This window comes from Rutilus rutilus (assembly GCF_951802725.1).
Source record: "Rutilus rutilus genome assembly, chromosome: 9".
Classification (NCBI taxonomy): Eukaryota; Metazoa; Chordata; class Actinopteri; order Cypriniformes; family Leuciscidae; genus Rutilus; species Rutilus rutilus.
The window spans coordinates 978,098-999,356 of record NC_140223.1 but is presented as its reverse complement, the minus strand read 5'-3'; the positions used below and the strand labels follow the sequence as shown (position 1 = coordinate 999,356).

The following is a 21,259-nucleotide window of genomic DNA, read 5'->3' as shown; positions in this document are numbered from 1 at the left end:
GGGAGCGCAAGTGTATTTCTTAGTTAACCGACGTGCTTCTGTGGAGGGAAAAGTCCGCTTTGCGCGGGTGCAAAATAGGAATGATACATGCGTCGGTGTACAAAGTCAATTGCGCTGGGTGCAAGATAGGGCCCTCTATTGGAACAAAAGTGGCAAAATTCTGTCAACCTTGTCTATAAGCAAAAAATAAAAAGCTATTTAATTTGAATCAATATTGATTCTGGAATAAAAAAAAACTATTTTAAAATCGTAAACCATAAAAAATTACGATAGTTTGAATCTATTTTTTTCTCCCAGTCCTAACACACACAAGTTCCTTAAAATGTTTACAAACACATTAACCCTCTGGGGTCTGAGCTGTTTTCTGGGCCCTGGAGGTGTTCTGACATGCTCTGACATTTGTGGTTATTTCTGTTACTTGTGACATTTTCATGGCTAAAGTCTAATTACACTGTATTCAGCTCAAACTCTGCTACAATAATATATCAGCAGCATGTGTGTAAAAGTTTGTAGTTTTGAGACAATGACGTTTATGCGTGGTTTGTGAAAATACAAAAAAAAATTCTCACTGAAATAAGGTCATGAAACCCATACTGATTATTTCTTCACAAGACTTTTGAAAATTGTATGACGTAGCCTAGAATATTTGCTCTAAAACTATGTGAAAATCACCCTGACTGCTCATTCAGATAAGACAATATATTGATTTAAAATTTTTACGACGTGTTTTGTGTGAGAAAGCTTTATGCGGGAGGTCATAAATATGTAAGCTTTTCACACCTGAGAAAGACAAAGACACTCCCCCTAATGGCCCTATTAGGAGCTATCAGGCCCTCTCATTCTGAGCAACCTTGCACAAAGAATGAGGAGATTTAAAAAAGAATGGCTTTTAGATTGTTTGGATTTATTTACAACACAACATAATCCAAAGATACACAACAAATGACAAAAAAGCACTTATTGAAAACAATGATCCAAAGACAGAGACCTTTGTGCCATTCCTAAAAACATTGTACATACCTTTCATTTCCAAGGTGTTTGATTTTCACTTTACCATGTTCATATACAGAGACTCATGTGAATGTTGAAGTCAGCAGGACTCAGTGGCATCTAGGCCCTGAAAAAAAAAAAAAGTGAACATACTGATATCAAGAGAAAGGCCTGCACGATTTTGGGAATAAATTTTAGATTTTTCTGGTTAAAATTGCTTTTTAAAATTCACAGAATACACACACAGATACACACACAAATGTTTCCAACAATATATAATATAATGAACACCAGGTCTGTTGTGCCTTGTAGGCATAGGCTATGCCCAGTGCTGCATAATAATAATAATAATAATAATAACAATAACCTATAGCAGCCTATAAATCTTCCAAAAGATTTCAGTAACAACTAAGCTAGAGAAAAATATATTGATTATCATGTTACTTCAAATGTTTCCATTCGTTATGATGATATGAAATGAGATAATAGTAACACCTTGAAGCCGTTTGGTGCGTTTTGCTTTTCAAACGCGATCGCGATCCAAAATATGATACATTCAAACGCGATCGCGCTCAAATATAAAACATTATGGTTACCATAAACATATCTATGTTTGAGCAGATATCCACAAACACAGTAACAGTAAACACGGGTCTAAATATTATAATATTCACCATATATCTAGCAACAGTTCAACTGCAATGTGAAATTTATGCAACAATAACAAACTAATATGTAAGAATTTCTTACCTTACATCTTTCTTGTCTTCAAATCGCGTTCTTCTTCTGAGGTAAATCCAATGTAAGCTCACGGCGCGTCTTTCAAACTCGACGAAAAGCAGAGACTTGTGAAGTGTTTTGGTGTTTTGTTTTTGAGGTAATGAGCGCGTTCGCATTCCATGTGGAGATTTGCATGTGAATCTCTTTTGCGCGAGTGGGCGTGGTCAAATTAAAAATAATTAGGAAGCGTTTGAGAAGCTGGACATCTTGTTGGTTTTATACAAATTACTTAAACAGAGAATATTTGTTTTCAGTTTGAATCCGATCATTTAAAAGTACACACTTAAATGTTTATAAAGGTATATGGCTCATAAATGTGTGACAAGTATTCGCTGAGTTTTGTTTCAGTTTATAGACGTGCTCAAGAAACAAAAGTTCACAGCGACAGAGAGGCAGAACGCACACCCTGTTTTTTACAAAAGCACAATGTTTTGATTTGATTGTAAGTGGACACATACAAAAGTAGAAATATCACAGATTCTTTTTTTATATTTCTTTTTTCTGTATGACCATAAATGACGGAGTAATTTAAGTTTATAGTGCTACAATGTGAAGAAAATCCAGCAAAACGCGCCGGCGCGTTTGCCGACCTCAGAGGGTTAAACACGCGCACACACACACACACACACACACACACACACACACACACACACACACACACACACACACACACACACATTTCAGGTTATGGGGACTTTCCATAGAAACAATGATTTTTATACTGTACAAACTGTATACTGTATTCAATGCCCTAATCCTAATTTATATATTTTAACAATGTGAAATAATAAGTATTTTATATATTTCATATTCACAGCACTATGTTATTTATTTTTTAAGTGTTATATTTATATCTGGATATAGACTTAATATGTGTCATTGTTCTCTACAGGTTGAGTGATTGTGGTGTCACAGTTGAAGGTTGTGCTGCTCTGGCTTCAGCTCTGAGATCAAACCCCTCACACCTGAGAACACTGGATCTGTCTGTGAATAAACTAGGAGACTCAGGAGTGAAGCTGTTCTCTGCTGTACTGGAGAATCCTTACTGTAAATTGGAGATACTGAGGTAAGATCAGTATCTCACTCAGTAAGAGTGAATAAGGATTAATATGTTGATGGTGTATACAATATATCTTTGGCGTAAGCCCCATCCGGTGGTTCAGCGACAGATTCCTGCTTGAACCGTCAGATCCTGCCGACGGTAGAAGGCAGCGGTGAGAAGTCTCCCTGAAGAGGAACATTTACATCTTAATATATTAGTATCCCCCAAAAGAAAGTAAAACTAACAGTTAAATAACCCAGACGAACTACAAACCAGACAACAGATGCAGGATACCTACAGGGGTCCCTCGGTGATGAACGAAAAAATGATAACCGCATTTTATAAAGAGTTTACTGTTCCTTTAAAAATAAGTTTTATCGCTTTTCTTTGAATGCATGTGTGGATTTTTCAAATCCTGCGTGAGAAAGAGCGCCACGTCTAGCAAATCACAGTATCGCACAGCAGACGCACGTCACTTTCAGTTCAAGACAGCGGTCCAAAACTGCTAAATCTAAACCAAACAGGCAAAAGTTCACTTCAAGAATGAACAAAGTGTCGTCGATGAGTTTGAAGTTCGGTGTTTAAAAAAAAACCGGAACAAACGGAAAGGGAAAGTGCAATATTGCTCTCTATATGAAGCATATCCCAACTTCATTCAAGCCGCTTACAACTGCTGTTTCTGTCTCTGTTTTTTTCTCCCAGTCCTAACACACACAAGTTTCTTAAAATGTTTACAAATACATTAAACACACACACACACACACACACACACACACACACACGCTCTCTCTCTCACACACAAACTCTCTCTCTCTTTCTCACACACACACACACACACACATGTTGGGTTTTCAGGTTTTATGGGGACTTTCCATAGAAATAATAATTTTTATTCTGTACAAACTATATATTCTATCCCCTAATCCTAACTTATGTATTTTAACAACATGAACTAATGATTATTTGTATATATTTCATATTGACAGCATTATGTTATTTATTTTTTAAGTGGTCATGTTTATCTCTGGATATTTGTTTAACGTGTGCCATTGTTCTCTACAGGTTGAGGTATTGTGGTGTCACAGATGAAGGTTGTGCTGCTCTGGCTTCAGCTCTGAGATCAAACCCCTCACACCTGAGAGATCTGGATCTGTCATATAATAAACTAGGAGATTCAGGACTGAAGCTGCTGAAGGATTTGAAGGATGACCCACATTATAAACTGGAGACACTATGGTAAGAATAGTTTTTAACAATTTTCATCATCATATTTTCATTTAAATTTCAAATGGCTGATTTACTCACTAGAAATAAAAGTAAAGGTTCAGTAACACCATGTGTGTGTGTGTGTGTGTGTGTGTGTGGTGTGTGTGTGTGTGTGTGTGTGTGTGTGTGTGTGTGTGTGTGTGTGTGTGTGTGTGTGTGTGTGTGTGTGTGTGTGTGTGTGAATATTTTTTGTCTGAGATCATCAGATAATGAGTCTAAAATTCAGCATCAGTTTCTGTAGGTCTCTGAACTTTAAACTGTGTTTAACCCTCTGAGGTCGGCAAACGCACCGGTGCGTTTTGCTGGATTTTCTTCACGTAGTAGTACAATATACTTAAATGACTCCATCATTTATGGTCATAAAGAAAAAAGAAATATGAAAAAACAATCTGTGATAGTTCTACTTTTGTATGTGTCCACTTACAATCAAATCAAAACATTGTGCTTTTGTAAAATAAAAAAAATAAACAGGGTATGCTTTCTGCCTCTCCTTCTCAATGAACTTTTTTTCTTGAGCACGTCTATAAACTGAACGTCATATATATTTATATATCTTTATAAACATTTAAGTGTGTACTTTCAAATTATCTGATTCAAAACAAAAACAAATATTCTCTGTTTATGTAATTTGTATAAAACCAACAAGATGTCCAGTTTCTCAAACGATTACTCATTAGTTTTAATGTGACCACACCCACTCACGCAAAAGAGATTGACATATAAATGTCCACATGAAGGAACACGAACGTCCTCATTACCTTAAAAGCACCAAACTTCATCAGTCCTCTGCTTTTTGTCGAGTTTGGAAAACACGCTGTGAGCTTACATTGGATTTACCTCAGAAGAAGAACGTGATTTGAAGACAAGAAACATAAAAGGTAAGAAATGTATTCTAAATTATATTAGTTAATGTTATTGTTGTATAAACTTCACATTGCAATTGACTAAAATGTATGAAATCGACAGAAACATATTGAAATATGAACTATAGACAGGCATGCTACCTTTGAATGCGAAATTTATATTCATGTACGACACAAGGATGTTTTTATGTTCGATAATAAAACAGCATGATATGAAAGTAGGCTAGTATGAGTGTTTACTCTAATATGGTGAATATTATAATGTTTAGACCTGGGTTTACTGTTAAATACGGTGTTTGTGGATATCTGCTCAAACGTAGATATGTATATGGTAACAATAATGTTTCATAGTTTGGAGCGGCTCGATCGCTTCAGTAAATAACGTGCTGTGCGTTTGAAAAGCAAAACGCACCAAACATTAGGCTTCATGTTTTTACTCCAATCTCATTTCACAACGTCATAACGATTGTAAACATTTGAAGTAACATATGATAATCAATATATTTTTCTCTAGTGTAGTGTTACTGAAGTGTTCCTTTTTAACAATTGATAGGCCGCCTGCTATAGGCTATTGTTATTATTATTTTATGCAGCACTGCACGTATATGCCTACAAGGCACAACAAACCTGGTGTTCATTATATATATGTGTGTGTGTGTGTGTGTGTGTGTGTGTGTGTATTTTGTAAAATTTAAAATGCAATTTTAACCAGAAAAATCTAAAATGTATTCCCAAAATCATGCAGCACTATAGTTTATATTGATATCAGCATGTTCACTGCTGTTTTTTTGTTTTTTTTGTTGTTGTTGTTGTTGTTGTTGTTGTGTTTAGAGGGACCAGATGCCCAACTGATGAGTCCTGCTGACTTCAACATTCACATGAGTCTCTGTACATGAACATGGTAAAGTGAAAAATCAAACACCTTGGAAATGACAGGTATGTACTATGTTTCAGGAATGGCACAAATGTGTGTGACTGGTTAAGTCTCTGTCTTTAGTTCAGTGTGTTAAATAATGTGCATTTTTGTCATTTGTTGTGTATCTTTGGATTATGTTGTGTTGTAAATAAATCCAAACAATCAAAAAGCCATTCTTTTTTAAATCTCCTCATTCTTTGTGCAAGGTTACTCAGAATGACAGGGCCTGATAGCACCTGATAGGGCCATTAGGGGAGGGTCTTTGTCTTTCTCAGGTGTTAAACACATCAATATTCATGATGATGATGATTCATGCCCCCTCGCATAAAGCTTTCTTACACAATACATGTCTTACAAATATTAAATCAATATATTGTCTTATCTGAATGAATAGTCAGGATGATTTTCACATAGTTTTGGAGCAAATATTCTAGGCTACGTGATACAATTTTCAAAAGTCTTGTGATGAAATAATCAGTATGGGTTTCATGACCATATTTCATTCATTTTTTTGTGATTTTTTTAACAAACCATGCATAAATGTCATTATCTCAAAACTACAAACTTTTACATACATGCTGCTGACATATTATTGTAGCAGAGTTTGTGCTGAATACAGCGTAATCAGACTTTAGCCATGAAAATGTCACAAGTAACAGAAATAAGAACAAATGTCAGAGCATGTCAGAACACCTGCCATAAAACACCTCAGACCCCCAGTTTAATTCTGCTCATACTGTTGTGACTGATTGTGAAAATAATATTAATGTTATTTTCAGCTTTTCCCCTTTAACCCCCTGGGGTCGACAATCACGCCGGCGCGATAGGCTCGCTTTTTTTCTTATCAGTGCAAAAGAGACTCAAAATACTCTGTTGACTTTGATCTTGCATACAAGTTTCATACATCAATCGATCCTGTTAAGTGTGTATTTTTTTTGTGTATACTCACAGTAAAAACAAAGTGATGTGCTTTTTGTCAAATAAAGAAAAATAAACATGATGCGAGTTCTGCTTTCTCTCTGTCAGTGAATTCCATTCTGAAACGCGTCCGGAAATGAACTGTAATGTAATGGATGTCAAAATGGCGGCGCGCACAGACGCAGCGGCTTTGAGCTCTCGGTTTCAGTGTTTTGTATTTGTAATGCTATGGTTGTTAATGTGTGTAAGAGGGAATATGAGAGAGATAAAACATTCCTACACACTAGCCATGCTGAGAAAAGTGGGATTCTCATCTCGGGTTGATATCACATTGGAGTTCCAGCGGCGTCACAACATTCCGCTGGGTATAGCGAGAACGCCGGGCTCACCCTGGATTGTTGTCGGGTCTGTGAGACGGCGGAGGCGGCGGCGCAGAGAGCGGAGGCAGAAGCGAGGCTGCAGGGGCGGTCTATTAGTTCGACTAAGGAAACAGCCCTACAAACCCTCGCTGCCAAGCATCTTCCTTACAAACGCCAGGTCTATCGTCAATAAAACTGACGAACTGGAGTTACTAACGGCAAACAACCAAAATATCAGGAACTGCAGCGTGATGATTGTCACGGAAACCTGGCTTCAACCGCTCATCCCGGACTCGGCCGTTCAGCTAACCAGCCGCTGCATGCACCGATTTGACAGGACAATAAGCTCCAGTAAGAGCAAAGGAGGGGGGCTTTGTATCTATGTTCATTTGGATTGGTGTACTAGTAGCAGGGTCATACATACACAGTGCACACCGGATTTAGAAGTAATGACTGTACAATGTAGACCTTTTTACATGCCCAGAGAGCTCACAACAGTGATTATAGCTGCCGTGTACATTCCACCTAATGCTAATGTTAGCACAGCGCTCTCTCAGCTATATATCATTATAAATAAACAAATGCAGGCTCATCCAGAGGGAGCTTTTATTGTGGCAGGGGACTTCAATCAAGCCTGCCTCAAGTCTGTGCTTCCTAACTTTGTACAGTATGTACAGTGCTCAACCAGGGGGAATAACATACTAGATCACGTCTATTCTAACTTGAAGCAAGCCTTCAGGACAGTACCCCTCCCACATTTGGGCATGTCAGACCATCTTTCACTGTTCCTGGTCCCTGCATACACCCCCCTCAGGAGGAAATCAAAACCTGCCATAAAGAATGTTCAAACCTGGCCTGATGGAGCACTCTCTCAGCTCCAAGATTGCTTTGAGCGTACAGAGTGGAGCATATTTGAGCAACTCGATCTACAGGAGCGCACAGAGACTGTACTGTTCTACATAAAAAGCTGTACTGATAATGTCACAGAGGAGAAGCGCATCCGGATTTATCCTAACCAAAAACCTTGGATGACTTCGAACGTCCGGACACTCCTGAGAAACCGTAACTATGCTTTCAAGTCGGGTGATAAAGATCAGTACAGGTTGGCGAGGGCAGAACTGCGGAGAGGCATTAAAGCTGCTAAGACGGCCTACAAAAGGAAAGTGGAAGAACATCTCGTCAATAACAACTCAAGGATGGTGTGGCAGGGGCTACAGAGCATAACCAACTACAAAGGCCCCTCACCTGTCGCTACCATCACCGATGTATCACTGGCTGAGAAATTGAATATTTTCTTTTCCCGCTTCGAGAGTGAGGCACCACACACAGCAGCGCAATCACCACAGACCTTCAGTCACAGCACACTGACACTCCAGGAGCATCAGGTGAGGCAGGTGTTGAAGACTGTGAACTCAAATAAAGCAGCTGGTCCGGATGGGGTAATTGGTAAAGTACTTTTTGCCTGTGCCGACCAGCTAGTGGGAGTTTTGACTAGGCTGTTCAACCTCTCACTGTCCCAGGCTACCATCCCTCAGTGTCTGAAGTCATCTACCATCATACCTGTTCCAAAGTCCTCGGTTCCAAAGTGTCTAAATGACTATAGACCTATCGCTCTAACATCAGTTGTTATGAAATGCTTTGAGAGGCTCATTTTGCAGCACATCAAGTCCTGGCTTCCCCCAAACTTAGATCCATATCAGTTTGCATATACAGAAAACAGATCGACGGAGGATGCTCACCAGCGCCTCTTCTTCCTGAGGACACTGAGGAAGAATCAGCTTTCCTCCACTATCCTGGTGAACTTCTATCGCTGTGCAATAGAAAGCATCCTGACCAACTGTGCTACAGTGTGGTATGGGAGCTGTTCTGTTGCAGAGCGCAAGGCACTGCAGCGGGTGGTGAAAACCGCCCAGCGCATCACTGGGACTCCACTACCTGCCATCGAGCACATCCAGAGGAAACGCTGTCTGCATCGAGCTCGCAGCATCCTTAAGGACTCCTCTCACCCAGCCCACAGACTGTTTTCTCTCCTGCCTTCCGGCAGGCGTTTCAGGTGCCTCCGGACCAGGACCAGCAGACTAAAGAACAGTTTTTTCCCCAGAGCTGTCTCTTTATTAAACTCTAACCCTCATTGATCCCACTCCCCTTATATACTGATTGACTCTCCTCTCCCTCCTCACACCTGCCTCCATTTTGTTATTTGCAATACTATAATGTTCATTTGCACTGCTGACTGTTATTACAGTAACAACTGTTTACATATGCATCTTGCACTACTACCTTGACTGGAATATGCTCATTTGCACTGCCGACTGTTTATTTACAGTACCGACTGTTATATATACATTGCAATATCGTACCTTAACTGTAATAGGCAATTACTTTCCACTGCACTCACTCGGATAGCTTCTGTCCAAACTTTATTTGCACTACTTTAAATCCATTGTTATACTGCTCATTAGCCTAACTTATACATATATCTATTTGTAAAATTCTGTTTATAGTAATAGCCATCTGTATATTATGCTCACATTCTGTTTATAGTAACAGCCATCTGTATATATATTCATAGTACATATCTATCTGTAAAATTATGTTTATAGTAACAGCCATCTGTATATTATATTCAGTACATATCTATCTGTAAACATTCTGTTTATAGTAATAGCCATCTGTATATTATTATATTCAGTACATATCTAGCTGTAAACTCTGTTCACAGTAATAGTTATCTGTATATTATATTCATAGGACAATCTATCTGTAAATTTTTGTTTATAATAGTATTCAACTCTATATTTATTCAGTACATATCCATGTTCTGCACTTATGAACCACTGTATATCCTGCACTTGCTGCTATTGCACTTCTGGTTAGACCTAAACTGCATTTCGTTGCCTTGTACCTGTACTTGTGTAATGACAATAAAGTTGAATCTAATCTAATCTAAAAATACAGCTCTACATACAGCACTTAGCCACCTGGAGCAGCCAAGGAGTTATGTCAGGATGCTGTTTATAGATTACAGCTCGGCATTTAACACCATTGTTCCTGATATCCTAGTGGATAAGCTGACCACCATCGCTATCCCCCCTTCCATTTGTGCCTGGATTAAGAACTTCTTGACTGACCGCCCTCAAACGGTTAAGGTAGGCACCACCTGCTCCTCTACCCTGTCTCTCAGCACAGGCTCTCCCCAGGGCTGTGTGCTGAGCCCTATCCTGTATTCTCTGTATACGTTTGACTGTACATCTATACACTCCTCAAATACCATCATTAAATTTGCCGATGATACTACGCTCATCGGTCTCATCAGTGGAGGGGACGAGTCTGCATACAGGGACGAGGTAAACATGTTGGTTGACTGGTGCTCTAAACATAACCTACTGCTTAACACCAGTAAAACCAAAGAAATGGTTATAGACTTCAGGAAAAACAAGGGGGAACCAGATCCACTGATCATCAATGGGGATTGTGTTCAGCGTGTTTCGTCTTATAAATTTCTAGGTACACACATAACCGACGATCTCTCCTGGTCTGCTAACACTTCTGCTGTGGTAAAAAAGGCTAGGCAATGACTCCATTTTCTAAGGATACTTAGAAGAAACCAACTAGAAGAGAAACTGTTAGTGGCCTTTTACCGCAGCACTATCGAGAGTGTTCTGTCATATGGTATTACGGCCTGGTATGCCAACTGTAAAACAGCGGATAGGAAAAACCTGCAGAGGGTCATACGGACGGCACAATACATCACTGGCAGTCGCCTACCCTCACTGGAAGATATCGCCAGCATGCGGTGTCTCAGAAGAGCTAAGGCTATTACTGCCGACTCCTCACACCCAGGTCAACACCTTTTCAACCTCCTGCCCTCTGGCAGAAGATACAGGTGCATTAAGTGCAGGACCAATAGACTGAAAAATAGCTTTTATCCTTGGGCCATCAGGACACTGAATTCATAATACACGTGGACAATATGGAGTGAGCTGTAGTCTCTGTCTTATATATTCTTATATTCTGTCTTCTTATATTTTTATATATTTATTATATATTGTTTTAACAATTGTTATATTTATTATGCACTGGCCATAGAGCATTGCAATTTCATTGTATACTCGTTATACATTGACAATAAAGATTCTTATTCTTATTCTTATTCTTATTCGTAACTCAGCGAATACTCAGTCAATCAGGCATACAGACACACAGGCATGAAGCTTGAATTCTCTTCTTTTAAATGAAGTAATTTTTATAAAAAACAAATATTCACAGTTTATGTAATATGTATGAAATGAGAGAGATGTCAGTCGTTCTCATCTCATCTCATTATGTTTTAATGTGACCGCGCCCACGGAGAGCACGCGCTATTCAAACGCAAATGGTCTGAGGCAATCCATGCAAACCTGTGAAACGCCCACATCAGCTGGATAACACACACACCGCGAGTTCACTAATTCAGACTCATGTACTTTACGACGCTGTGAGGAATAATACTATCTTAATAATAATCCTGGAAAATTTACCTCAGAAGTGCTGGAAGTTTCATTTCGAGGAGCAACGGATCCGGCTTAGGAATAGGTCAGTTCTATATTTGCTTTGTTCTAATCGCAATAGTGTCTGTAGGCTACACGCAAAAAAAGACTGTTTAAATATGAATCACGTTTCTGTGTGTGAATGAATGAATGCACAGATGCGCTCTGTTGTGGAGCTACTACAGCTTGGCAAAAATACTGTTTCAAAATGAATCGCGTTTTTGTGTGTGAATGAATGAACAGCTTTTACCGAACTCTATAGGCCTATGTCACACTTCCTGCTTCCGGAACGCGGAGTAGGGATTCAGAACTTCCGGTCAACAGTATTTCTCGATTAGGATTTAGATTATCAGCCATAATGTCTAAACCATCCGAGGTAGACTGACCACGAGCTATGAGGTTGTGAAACGAAGGTTTTTGCTCCTGTAGAAGCTATAAGTTCGTATGAAATCAACCTTGTTTTAAGAAAAACATGTTTTAGCCACGATCTTATGAAAAAAAACTACACTACCCACAATCCTAAGCGTAGCAGCAACGTCTGCTGATTGGTCCAACTCGCTGTTACCATAGAAACGTTTACCTTACTGGCGAACGGCCCGCCACTGTTGTTGTATTGTACCGGGTTGCTCTGCGTCAGGACGTAGACAGCCATACCTCAGCTTTCACGCTTTTCCACTTGAGAGTTTTCATTTACTATCCGAACCACATCGTCATATGTGACTTCAGGCAGGTTGCGGAGAGATTTGGTCCAGCGGTATCTATCGGACATTGTAAAAAGCTAACCGGAAGAGCCGTATCCCTACTAAAAGACGTACCTCCGGTCTTCAATTTTTTCGTGACATAGGCCTATTGCTATACACTGTAAAAAATTATCGTAATTTTAACGGTAAAAGACTGTAAAAATGCTACAGTGAAAAACTGTTAATTGGTTAACAGAAAGTTTCCGTACTATATACGGTAAATAACTGTGATAGATCTAACGGTACATTTAATGTAATTTTACTGTAACATACCGTTAAATTTACAGTTTTTGAAAGTGAAAAAACAACTCATTGTATCATTTACAGTGAAAAACCGTAAATTGACATTCCCACAATTCCCTGTGACACTTCACATTTGATGTATTTTTGTTGAAATAACTATGTTTGTTTCTTCATAGTTTTCTTCGTTTTTTCTAATCAGTTATGTACATTAGGGGTTTATGTTACATTTAATGTTGTTAAATTAATGTTTATTGCATTTTTAAAATTTCATGTGTTACCATGATGGTGTTTAATGTTTGTGTGAATGACACTGTGCAGCTTCTATATATATTAGTATTAACTCTCTTGTGGAAGAACAGCTTATGTTGAGCTTTGATTGATCATGTGACTCTCATCACTGCTGTGATTGGTGGTTATCAGTGTAAAAAACAGATATTAATACTTCAATAGGACGGTAAATTAACATTATATCGTATTACCGAAATCCAATGTTAAATATACAGTTTTTTTCCGTAAAAACAACGGGAAGAAAGACCATTTTTTTACAGTATTTTTCCGTTTTTTAACAGGAATTTTCTGGCGCCCCAGCTGCCAGAAAATTACCGTTTTTTTACGGGTTTTTTTTTTACAGTGTACTGAGATGAGTAAAAATCGACTACAAAAATCGGATAGATTTTAAAGTTTTTACTGTAAAATACTGCCACATCAAATAAGCTTATAATGTTGACAATTTCTGCTCATATGTTTAATATATATATACTATGTTTTGTCAAAAATAAAGTCATCAACTAAGATGTTATTATAGTGTTTGTTTCAATGTAGGCTATATTCAAACTAATGAATCTTTAAAGGAGAACTCCGGTCAATTTTAACATTGAGCTCATTTTTTTGTACATTTGGAGTGCTGTCAATACAGAGAACAACGACAAAAATCGGTGTTGCCTACACCGAGTTATTCTATTTTTAAAATTTGCACCCTATTGACTTCAATGGGGCAAGTAGTAAGCCTGCTTTTTAGCCTCTTAACATCCTTTAAGTGTCATTACAAGTGCACAGAAAATGTGAGTGATTCCTTCCGAGTGAACACGAGTGGATCTGACTGCAGTAGATGTTAGAGATATTAATAAAAATGAAGTTAATTCAGCCAGCGCTCATACCTTTGTTTACATCCTGTTTTCGGTGGAAGGCCACAGTAGTCGATTGTCGAGTTCACGCGCGTGATCATAGGTACTAAACCTATGCGCGTGAACTCGACAATCGATTACTATGGCCTTCCACCGAAAACAGGATGTAAACAAAGGTATGAGCGCTGGCTGAATTAACTTCATTTTTATTAATATCTCTAACATCTACTGCAGTCAGATCCACTCGTGTTCACTCGGAAGGAATCACTCACATTTTCTATGATAAAATGTATACTTTAGTTTTTACAAAGAAAGATTACACTGGAAATATTGTTACAATTTTAATTGTTGTTGTAGTTGTATAACCTTTTTAATAAAATAGCAAAAAAAAAAAAAAAAAAATATATATATATATACAAGGATAGATGTTAACAAAATCTTAAAAGGTCAATATAAGCCTTCTCTTTAAATAATTTTTAATATTTAATTTTTCATTTTTAATAATTTTTTGTGTTTTATTAGTGACACATTTGGGTAGAGAATATATTCCAAATCTGAAAATACAGTATGAGAACAATTAACTGCACAATTACTAGAAATCTTTACCTTGGATATTATACAATTTGCAAGCACAATTTGTGGGGGAAAAAAACAACAACTGTGTTTCCAACTGTGAACCAACTATATATATATATATATATATATATATATTGTCCTTGCATTCTTTCTTGTGGCTCAGTCACACACCTGAATGAAAGGCTCATTATGCGGGTCGTTGTCTTCTCAGGTGTGAATCACGCCCACTCGCATATTGCCTTTCCAAACAAAAAGTGTCTTACAAAATTTAAATCAATGTATTGTTTTATGTGAATGATTAGGCAGGATGATTTTAACATCATTTTGAAGAAAAAACTCTAGGCGACAAAATGCATTATTCAGAAGTCTTATGGACACATATTTAGTATGTGTTTTGTGGCCTTATTTCAGAAACTTTAATTTTTAGTTTTTTCAATAACCATGCATAAACCATTATTTTCTCAAAAATACAAACATGTACATACATGTTGCTCACATATTATGGTAGCCCTGTTTGTTGTTTTATGGTGTGTCTTTGAACCTTTACACCTTTTACCTATTTATTATTTATTCTCAGGTAGGTAAGGAAAGTCGAATCTGGACAAAACTATGAGCATTCAAAGAGTACTTACAATTAGTTCAGCAGACTTCCCTGTGGTCAGTTCTTGCTTAAGGTTCTTAAATTATTACTCAGGCAGACAATATCTTGCCAATAATATAATATTAGTTTTATTAAAGTTAACAAAGGTTATATAAAAGTACAATAGTAAAGTTACAACAATAAGTTTCTATTAAGGTACAATCAGCTGGTAACAGGCGTTGAGGGACACTGCGCTATTCAGTCTCCAACAATTCAGTCTCCCTCTCAGTCTTTTATACGCAGGCTTCGAAATGCAGGTTCCAAACTCTCCTCTGACGTCATCAAATGGAGTTCTGCCAACTTCTTTTCCATGGCCCTCAGTTGCTTACGGCGTAGCTTTCGACAGCGCCTCCGTGCTCTCTTTCTCTTCTTTCTTCTCTTAATCGTCTGTAACACATACCTTAACTAGTATATTTTCCATTTATCATAAAACTATTTCTAATACATAATTGCTTTCTACTCTAAATCAATCAATACATATGTTTCATGCAAGTAAATAGTTTTCTTAACAATAGTATAATCACACAATACATATTCTGTGTAGTGTTAGTAATTGGGTTGCATACATCTATTTAAGCCAAAGCATTATTACTACTTAGGTTACACCACTTTAAAGTAAAGCAAGCATTAATCATGGCAGTATAATTGCAAAATCATCATCTCCATTAACATTGTGCTAAATAGAGTGTAATTATACCTTTGCCATTAATATGTTTATAAGCAACTGAAAAAAGCACAAATGTCAGGGCATGTCAGAACATCTCAAGGACCCCAAAAACACCTTAGACCCCAGAGGGTTAACTGTCTCTATAGGCATCTTTACACAGCCGAGTTAAGGCTGCTCTAAAGCGGCTCTGTGTCTGATCAAAGTTCTGTGTAAAGACACAATGCCGCATAAAAGCAAACTTAAAATATGACGGGTCTGACCCTCCTCAGCCCCTAGTATCAAAGATGACTCTGATATTGTTTTGGTTCAGTGTAAATGAACGCGAGCTTGTGCCGCTCTAAACTACGTCATTGTCATGACAACCAAACGTGCGGCGCGAGAATCAAGAAGCAGAAGACAAAACATATCGGCCTAGCTCCATATTGTTTTAGCCAAATTAAAAAATGTCAGCCAACAAGGGACAATAAAGTGTCCTGTACTCACATCGTGAAGCAAACCACCAAAATAACAGAGTCGTCGACGTGTGTAATCAATTGGCTTTTGCCGTTTGTAATCTTCCTTTGAAGAGACTGGCAGATCAATGCGCTGCTACATTTCTCTCAGATACGGTAAATGCTTATTCGGCCTCACTGTGTTATATTATATTCCAAAAATCATCTTCTTGAGGACGATATTTCACACACACACACACACACGACCTGCCTAGAACACTAACGATAGCATAATTGTTCTTTCTGGCTCTTTGAAAAAAAAAAGAAAAAAAATTTCAACCTTTCTTTTAATCCTTCGGTAATCTACCCGGTGTAATAATTCATAATTTCTTTGTAGCATTTGTTCCATCTATTAAGAAATAGAAAATAGCTATCAGTACCACAAACATCAAAGTGTGAGATAGCTATATCACACAGAGGAAATTTAAAATTCTGTATTTTTATTGATCTCGAGTTTTATTTCTTTGTTTACTATTTATTTCTTTTTAAATTCATTTTATAACACTTTGTTAAAACTGTAGTTTTAAGTCAAGTCATCTTCATTTATATAGCGCTTTTAAAGGGTTAGTTCACCCAAAAATGAAAATTCTGTCAGTAATTACTCACCCTCATGTTGTTCCAACCATGTAAGTCTTTCGTTCATCTTCGGAACACAAATTAAGATATTTTTGATGAAATCTGACAGAATTTTGACTCCTCCATAGGCTTCCAGTGTGACCGAAACTCACCGGCCCAGAATAGTTATTAAAACATCGTTAAAAGAGTCCAAGTAACTACAGTGGCACTACATTAAGTTTATCATGCGACGAGAATACTTTTTGTGCACAAAAACAAACAAAAATAACGACTTTATTCCACTTTTCATTTCCTTCTCTCTGGGCCTCGTAGTGTTTTTGCGCTGCGCGTCTGTGTTGCACGTCATCACGCAACACACACATGACCGGCGTCGACCAATAGTGAGCCTATGTGGTGACGTGTAACACAGACGCGCTGCGCAAAAACACTACGCGAACCAACTAGAGGTCGAGAGAGAAGGAAATGAATAGTGGAATAAAGTCGTTATTTTTGTTTGTTTTTGCGCACAAAAAGTATTCTCGTCGCTTGATATACTTAAGATTGAGCCACTGGAGTCACTTGGACTATATTAACGATCTCTTTAATAACTTTTTTGGGCCAGCAAGTTTCGGTCACATAGAAGCCTATGGAGGAGTGAAACATGGCTCAGATTTCATCAAAAATAGCTTAATTTGTGTTCCGAAGATGAACGAAGGTCTTACGCGGTTGGAACAACATGAGGGTGAGTAATTACTGACAGAATTTTCATTTTTGGGTGAACTAACCCTTTAACAATGTAGATTGTTTCAAAGCAGCTTTACAGAGATAAGTGTATAATTTTATGGTAACAAAGATTTTTTTGGCTTTATAGCGGTTCTTTAATAAAGTTATTTTCCAGCTAAAGTTAGTTTTGATTGATTCGCTTCCGTAACCAACGATCATTTGTTATTAAGTTAGGGGCCGCTAAGACGACACCATTCTCTCTACACAGACTTTAAACGCGAACCTGTGATAAACGCTGATGGCGTTCACATTAAGAATTGGTTTTATAGTTATGTGTGTTTGAATATGTGTGCGTAGGTTTGTAATTCCCTACAAACCAAGCCTAAACAAAGTACTGGGGCCTCATGTATCAATCTTGCGTACGCACAAAAACTTTGCATACGCCAGCTTTCACGCTCACGGTCGGATGTACTAACAGTCAAATTAACGCGAGAATGTGCGTTCCTCCACGCCAATTTCATGTCTGGCGTACGTAGGCTACATTTCTCATTGTTTTTGTCCGTTGGCGACTCTTACAGGCAATGAAGTGAAGTTGCAAACATTACACAACGAATTTTTCTACAAGTCTATCGCACCACCAACCGTGGGAAGCATTGCTATTAATTTGCAATTTATAAAATAATTGACATATATTGTCACACGAGCCTTATGGGAATATTCTATCAATTATGCAATTAAGTAAGAACATATAAAAGCATATGCAAATTGATACAACGCTTAGTCTATAAAGAAAAGAAAAGAAAATATAAAAGAAAATAATATAATATTAATAAAAATTAATTAATATAATATATATACAGTACCAGTCAAAAGTTTGGAAACATTACTATTTTTAATGTTTTTGAAATAAGTCTCTTATGCTCATCAACCCTGCAGTTAAAAAAAAAAAAAAAAAAAAAAAACAGTAATATTATGAAATATTATTACAATTTAAAATAATGGTTCTCTTTTTTAATATACTTTAAAATGTAATTTATTTTTGTGATGCAAAGCTGAATTTTCATCAGCAAGTACTCCAGTCTTTGGTGTCTTATGATCCTTCAGAAATCATTCTAATATGCTGATTTATGATCAATGTTGGAAACAGTTGTGCTGCTTAATATTTTTTTTATAACCTGAGATACTTTTTTCAGGATTATTTGATGAATAAAAAGTTAAAAAGAACTGTATTTATTTAGAATAGAAATCTTTTGTAACAATATACACTACCGTTCAAAAGTTTGAGAACAATAACTACTTTTTTTAAAGAAATTAGTACTTTAATTCAACAAGGATGCGTTAAATTGATAAAAGGTGACGGTAACGATTTATATTGTTAGAAATGTTTTTATTTTGAATAAATGCTGTTTTTATGAATAAATGCTGTTAACGTTTTACTCATCAATGAATCCTGAAAAAAGTATTCCAAAAAATATATATTAAACAGCACAACTGTTTCCATCATTGATAATAACTGAGTATCAAATCATCATATTAGAATGGTTTCTGAAGGATCATAAGACACCAAAGACTGGAGTACTTGCTGATGAAAATTCAGCTTTGCATCACAAAAATAAATTACATTTTAAAATATATTAAAAAAGAGAACCATTATTTTAAATTGTAATAATATTTCATAATATTACTGTTTTTTTTTTTTTTGTTTTTTTGTTTTAACTGCAGGCTTGATGAGCATAAGAGACTTCTTTCAAAAACATTAAAAATAGTAATGTTTCCAAACTTTTGACTGGTACTGTATATATATATATACTGTATAATAAGTATAATATAAATTATAAATATAAATTATATTTTTAAAAATATAAAAATAATATAATAATAATAATAATAATAATAATACCGCATTGACGGCATCAGCCAAACTCTCCCGCTCATATTTTTTCCTTTTGTTATTAATTCCGGAGGACAAAGTTCCAAATAAAATATTTTTTTCTCGTTTCTACCTCCGATTGTAGCACCTCCAATTCACTTTCTGTAAAGTTCCGTTTCTTGCCGCTTGCTTTAGCCATTTTCTTACTGCTTTCTTTTGCCAAAGTGGACTCATTACCATATTTAAATTGATTTAATTAAGGGAGGAGACTGGGTGGGGCGTTGTGCTCGTGCATGTGCGCTCAATTTTACGTTAATTGGGATGTACAAAGAGAATATGCGTGGGATCCTTCGTACGCAGAGATTCATACATCTGGGTTTTTTTTGTGCGTAGCACATTTACAGCTTTGTCCGTATGCAATGTTTTAGTATGAATTCAACGCAAGTCTTTGTACATGAGGCCCCAGGTCTTTCCATATGAATTTTGATACAGAATTTTACTTTATTTTGTCACTTCGGGGTAGGTACGCGAAATGAATTTTCCCGACTACGCTTTATCTGTAGAGTGGTAAAGGGATCCTCCATAGGGAGAGACTAGTTGGCACTTCAGCACTGCGTTGTCATCGGGTCCAGGCGAAGGTCCTTCGTCAGATCTGGATACGGCCTGGATCGGGCAGGCTGAGGGAAAACCTTGGGATAAACAAATACACTAAAATTAGCGTAGATGCCATTCTTCTTATGATGTAACGAGTACATTAGGATTTATGGGAAGTGTTCCTGGGTCCGGCTAACCTAATCTATGCAGCCTAACATTTAATTATAGAAGTATATAATGTATTATGTGAATGCTAGGTCAAAAAGATGTGTCTTTAATCTAGCTTTGAACTGACAGAGTGTGTCTGCTTCCCGGACAGTGTTAGGAAGACTGTTCCAAAGTTTTGGTGCTAAATAGGAAAAGGATCTACCGCCAGCAGTCGATTTTGATATTCTAGGTATTATTAACTGGCCGGAATTTTGAGATCGCAATAGATGTGAAGGACTATAATGCGTTAAGAGCTCGCTCAAGTACTGCGGAGCTAAACCATTTAGTGCTTTGTAAGTAATCAGCAATATTTAAAAATGTATGCTATGTTTAATAGGGAGCCAGTGCAGTGTTGACAGAACCTTCCTGGTTCTGGTAAGAACTCGAGCTGCTGCGTTTTGAACTAGCTGTAGTTTGTTTTTTAAGCGTGCAGGGCAACCACCCAGTAGAGCATTACAATAATCTAGCCTTGAGGTCATGAACGCATGAACTAATTGTTCCGCATTTGTCAATGAGAGCATATGGCATAGTTTAGATATATTTTTAAGATGGAAAAATGCGGTTTTACAGATACTAGACACGTGACTTTCAAATGAAAGATTGGTATCAAAGAGCACACCCAGGTTCCTAACCGACGACGAAGACTTAACAGAGCAGCCATCAAGTGTTAGACAGTATTCTAGTTTATTACGTGAGGAAGTTTTTTGTCCAATAATTAGAATCTCTGTTTTTTCAGAATTTAGAAGTAGGAAATTACTAGTCATCCAATTTTTTATATTAGCTATGCATTCCGTTCATTTTGTGAATTGGTAAGTTTCGTTAGGTTTTGAAGAAATATACAGCTGAGTATCGTCAGCATAACAGTGGAAGCTAATTCCATGTTTCCTAATGATATCTCCTAATGGTAGCATGTACAGAGTGAACAGCAACGGTCCTAGTACTGAGCCTTGTGGTACGCCATACTGAACTTGTGATCAATAAGACATCTCTTCATTTACTGCTACAAACTGATAATGGTCAGATAAGTATGATTTAAACCATGCTAGTGCAATTCCACTAATGCCAACATAATGTTCGAGTCTATTTAAAAGAATGTTGTGGTCAGTAGTGTCAAATGCTAGCCTGGCTCCGCCCTCCTACGTACTTCCGCTCAATTTCATTTTCCT

The 21,259-nt window shown here is 37.2% G+C and overlaps 2 protein-coding genes across 2 annotated transcripts in view; both read left to right on the top strand.

Annotated features, from left to right (window-relative positions):
* The window catches only part of LOC311297683 (NACHT, LRR and PYD domains-containing protein 3-like), a 432,890-nt gene that overhangs the window by 170,742 nt on the left and 240,889 nt on the right, over positions 1-21,259 (top strand). The gene's annotated exons all lie outside the window — the stretch shown is intronic.
* The window catches only part of LOC311297684 (protein NLRC3-like), a 191,504-nt gene that overhangs the window by 164,320 nt on the left and 5,925 nt on the right, over positions 1-21,259 (top strand). The window contains exons 9-10 of the mRNA XM_084420086.1: positions 2,663-2,836; positions 3,875-4,048. Of these exons, the coding sequence (XP_084276212.1) occupies positions 2,663-2,836; positions 3,875-4,048 (348 nt within the window). The remainder of the gene's footprint in view (positions 1-2,662; positions 2,837-3,874; positions 4,049-21,259) is intronic.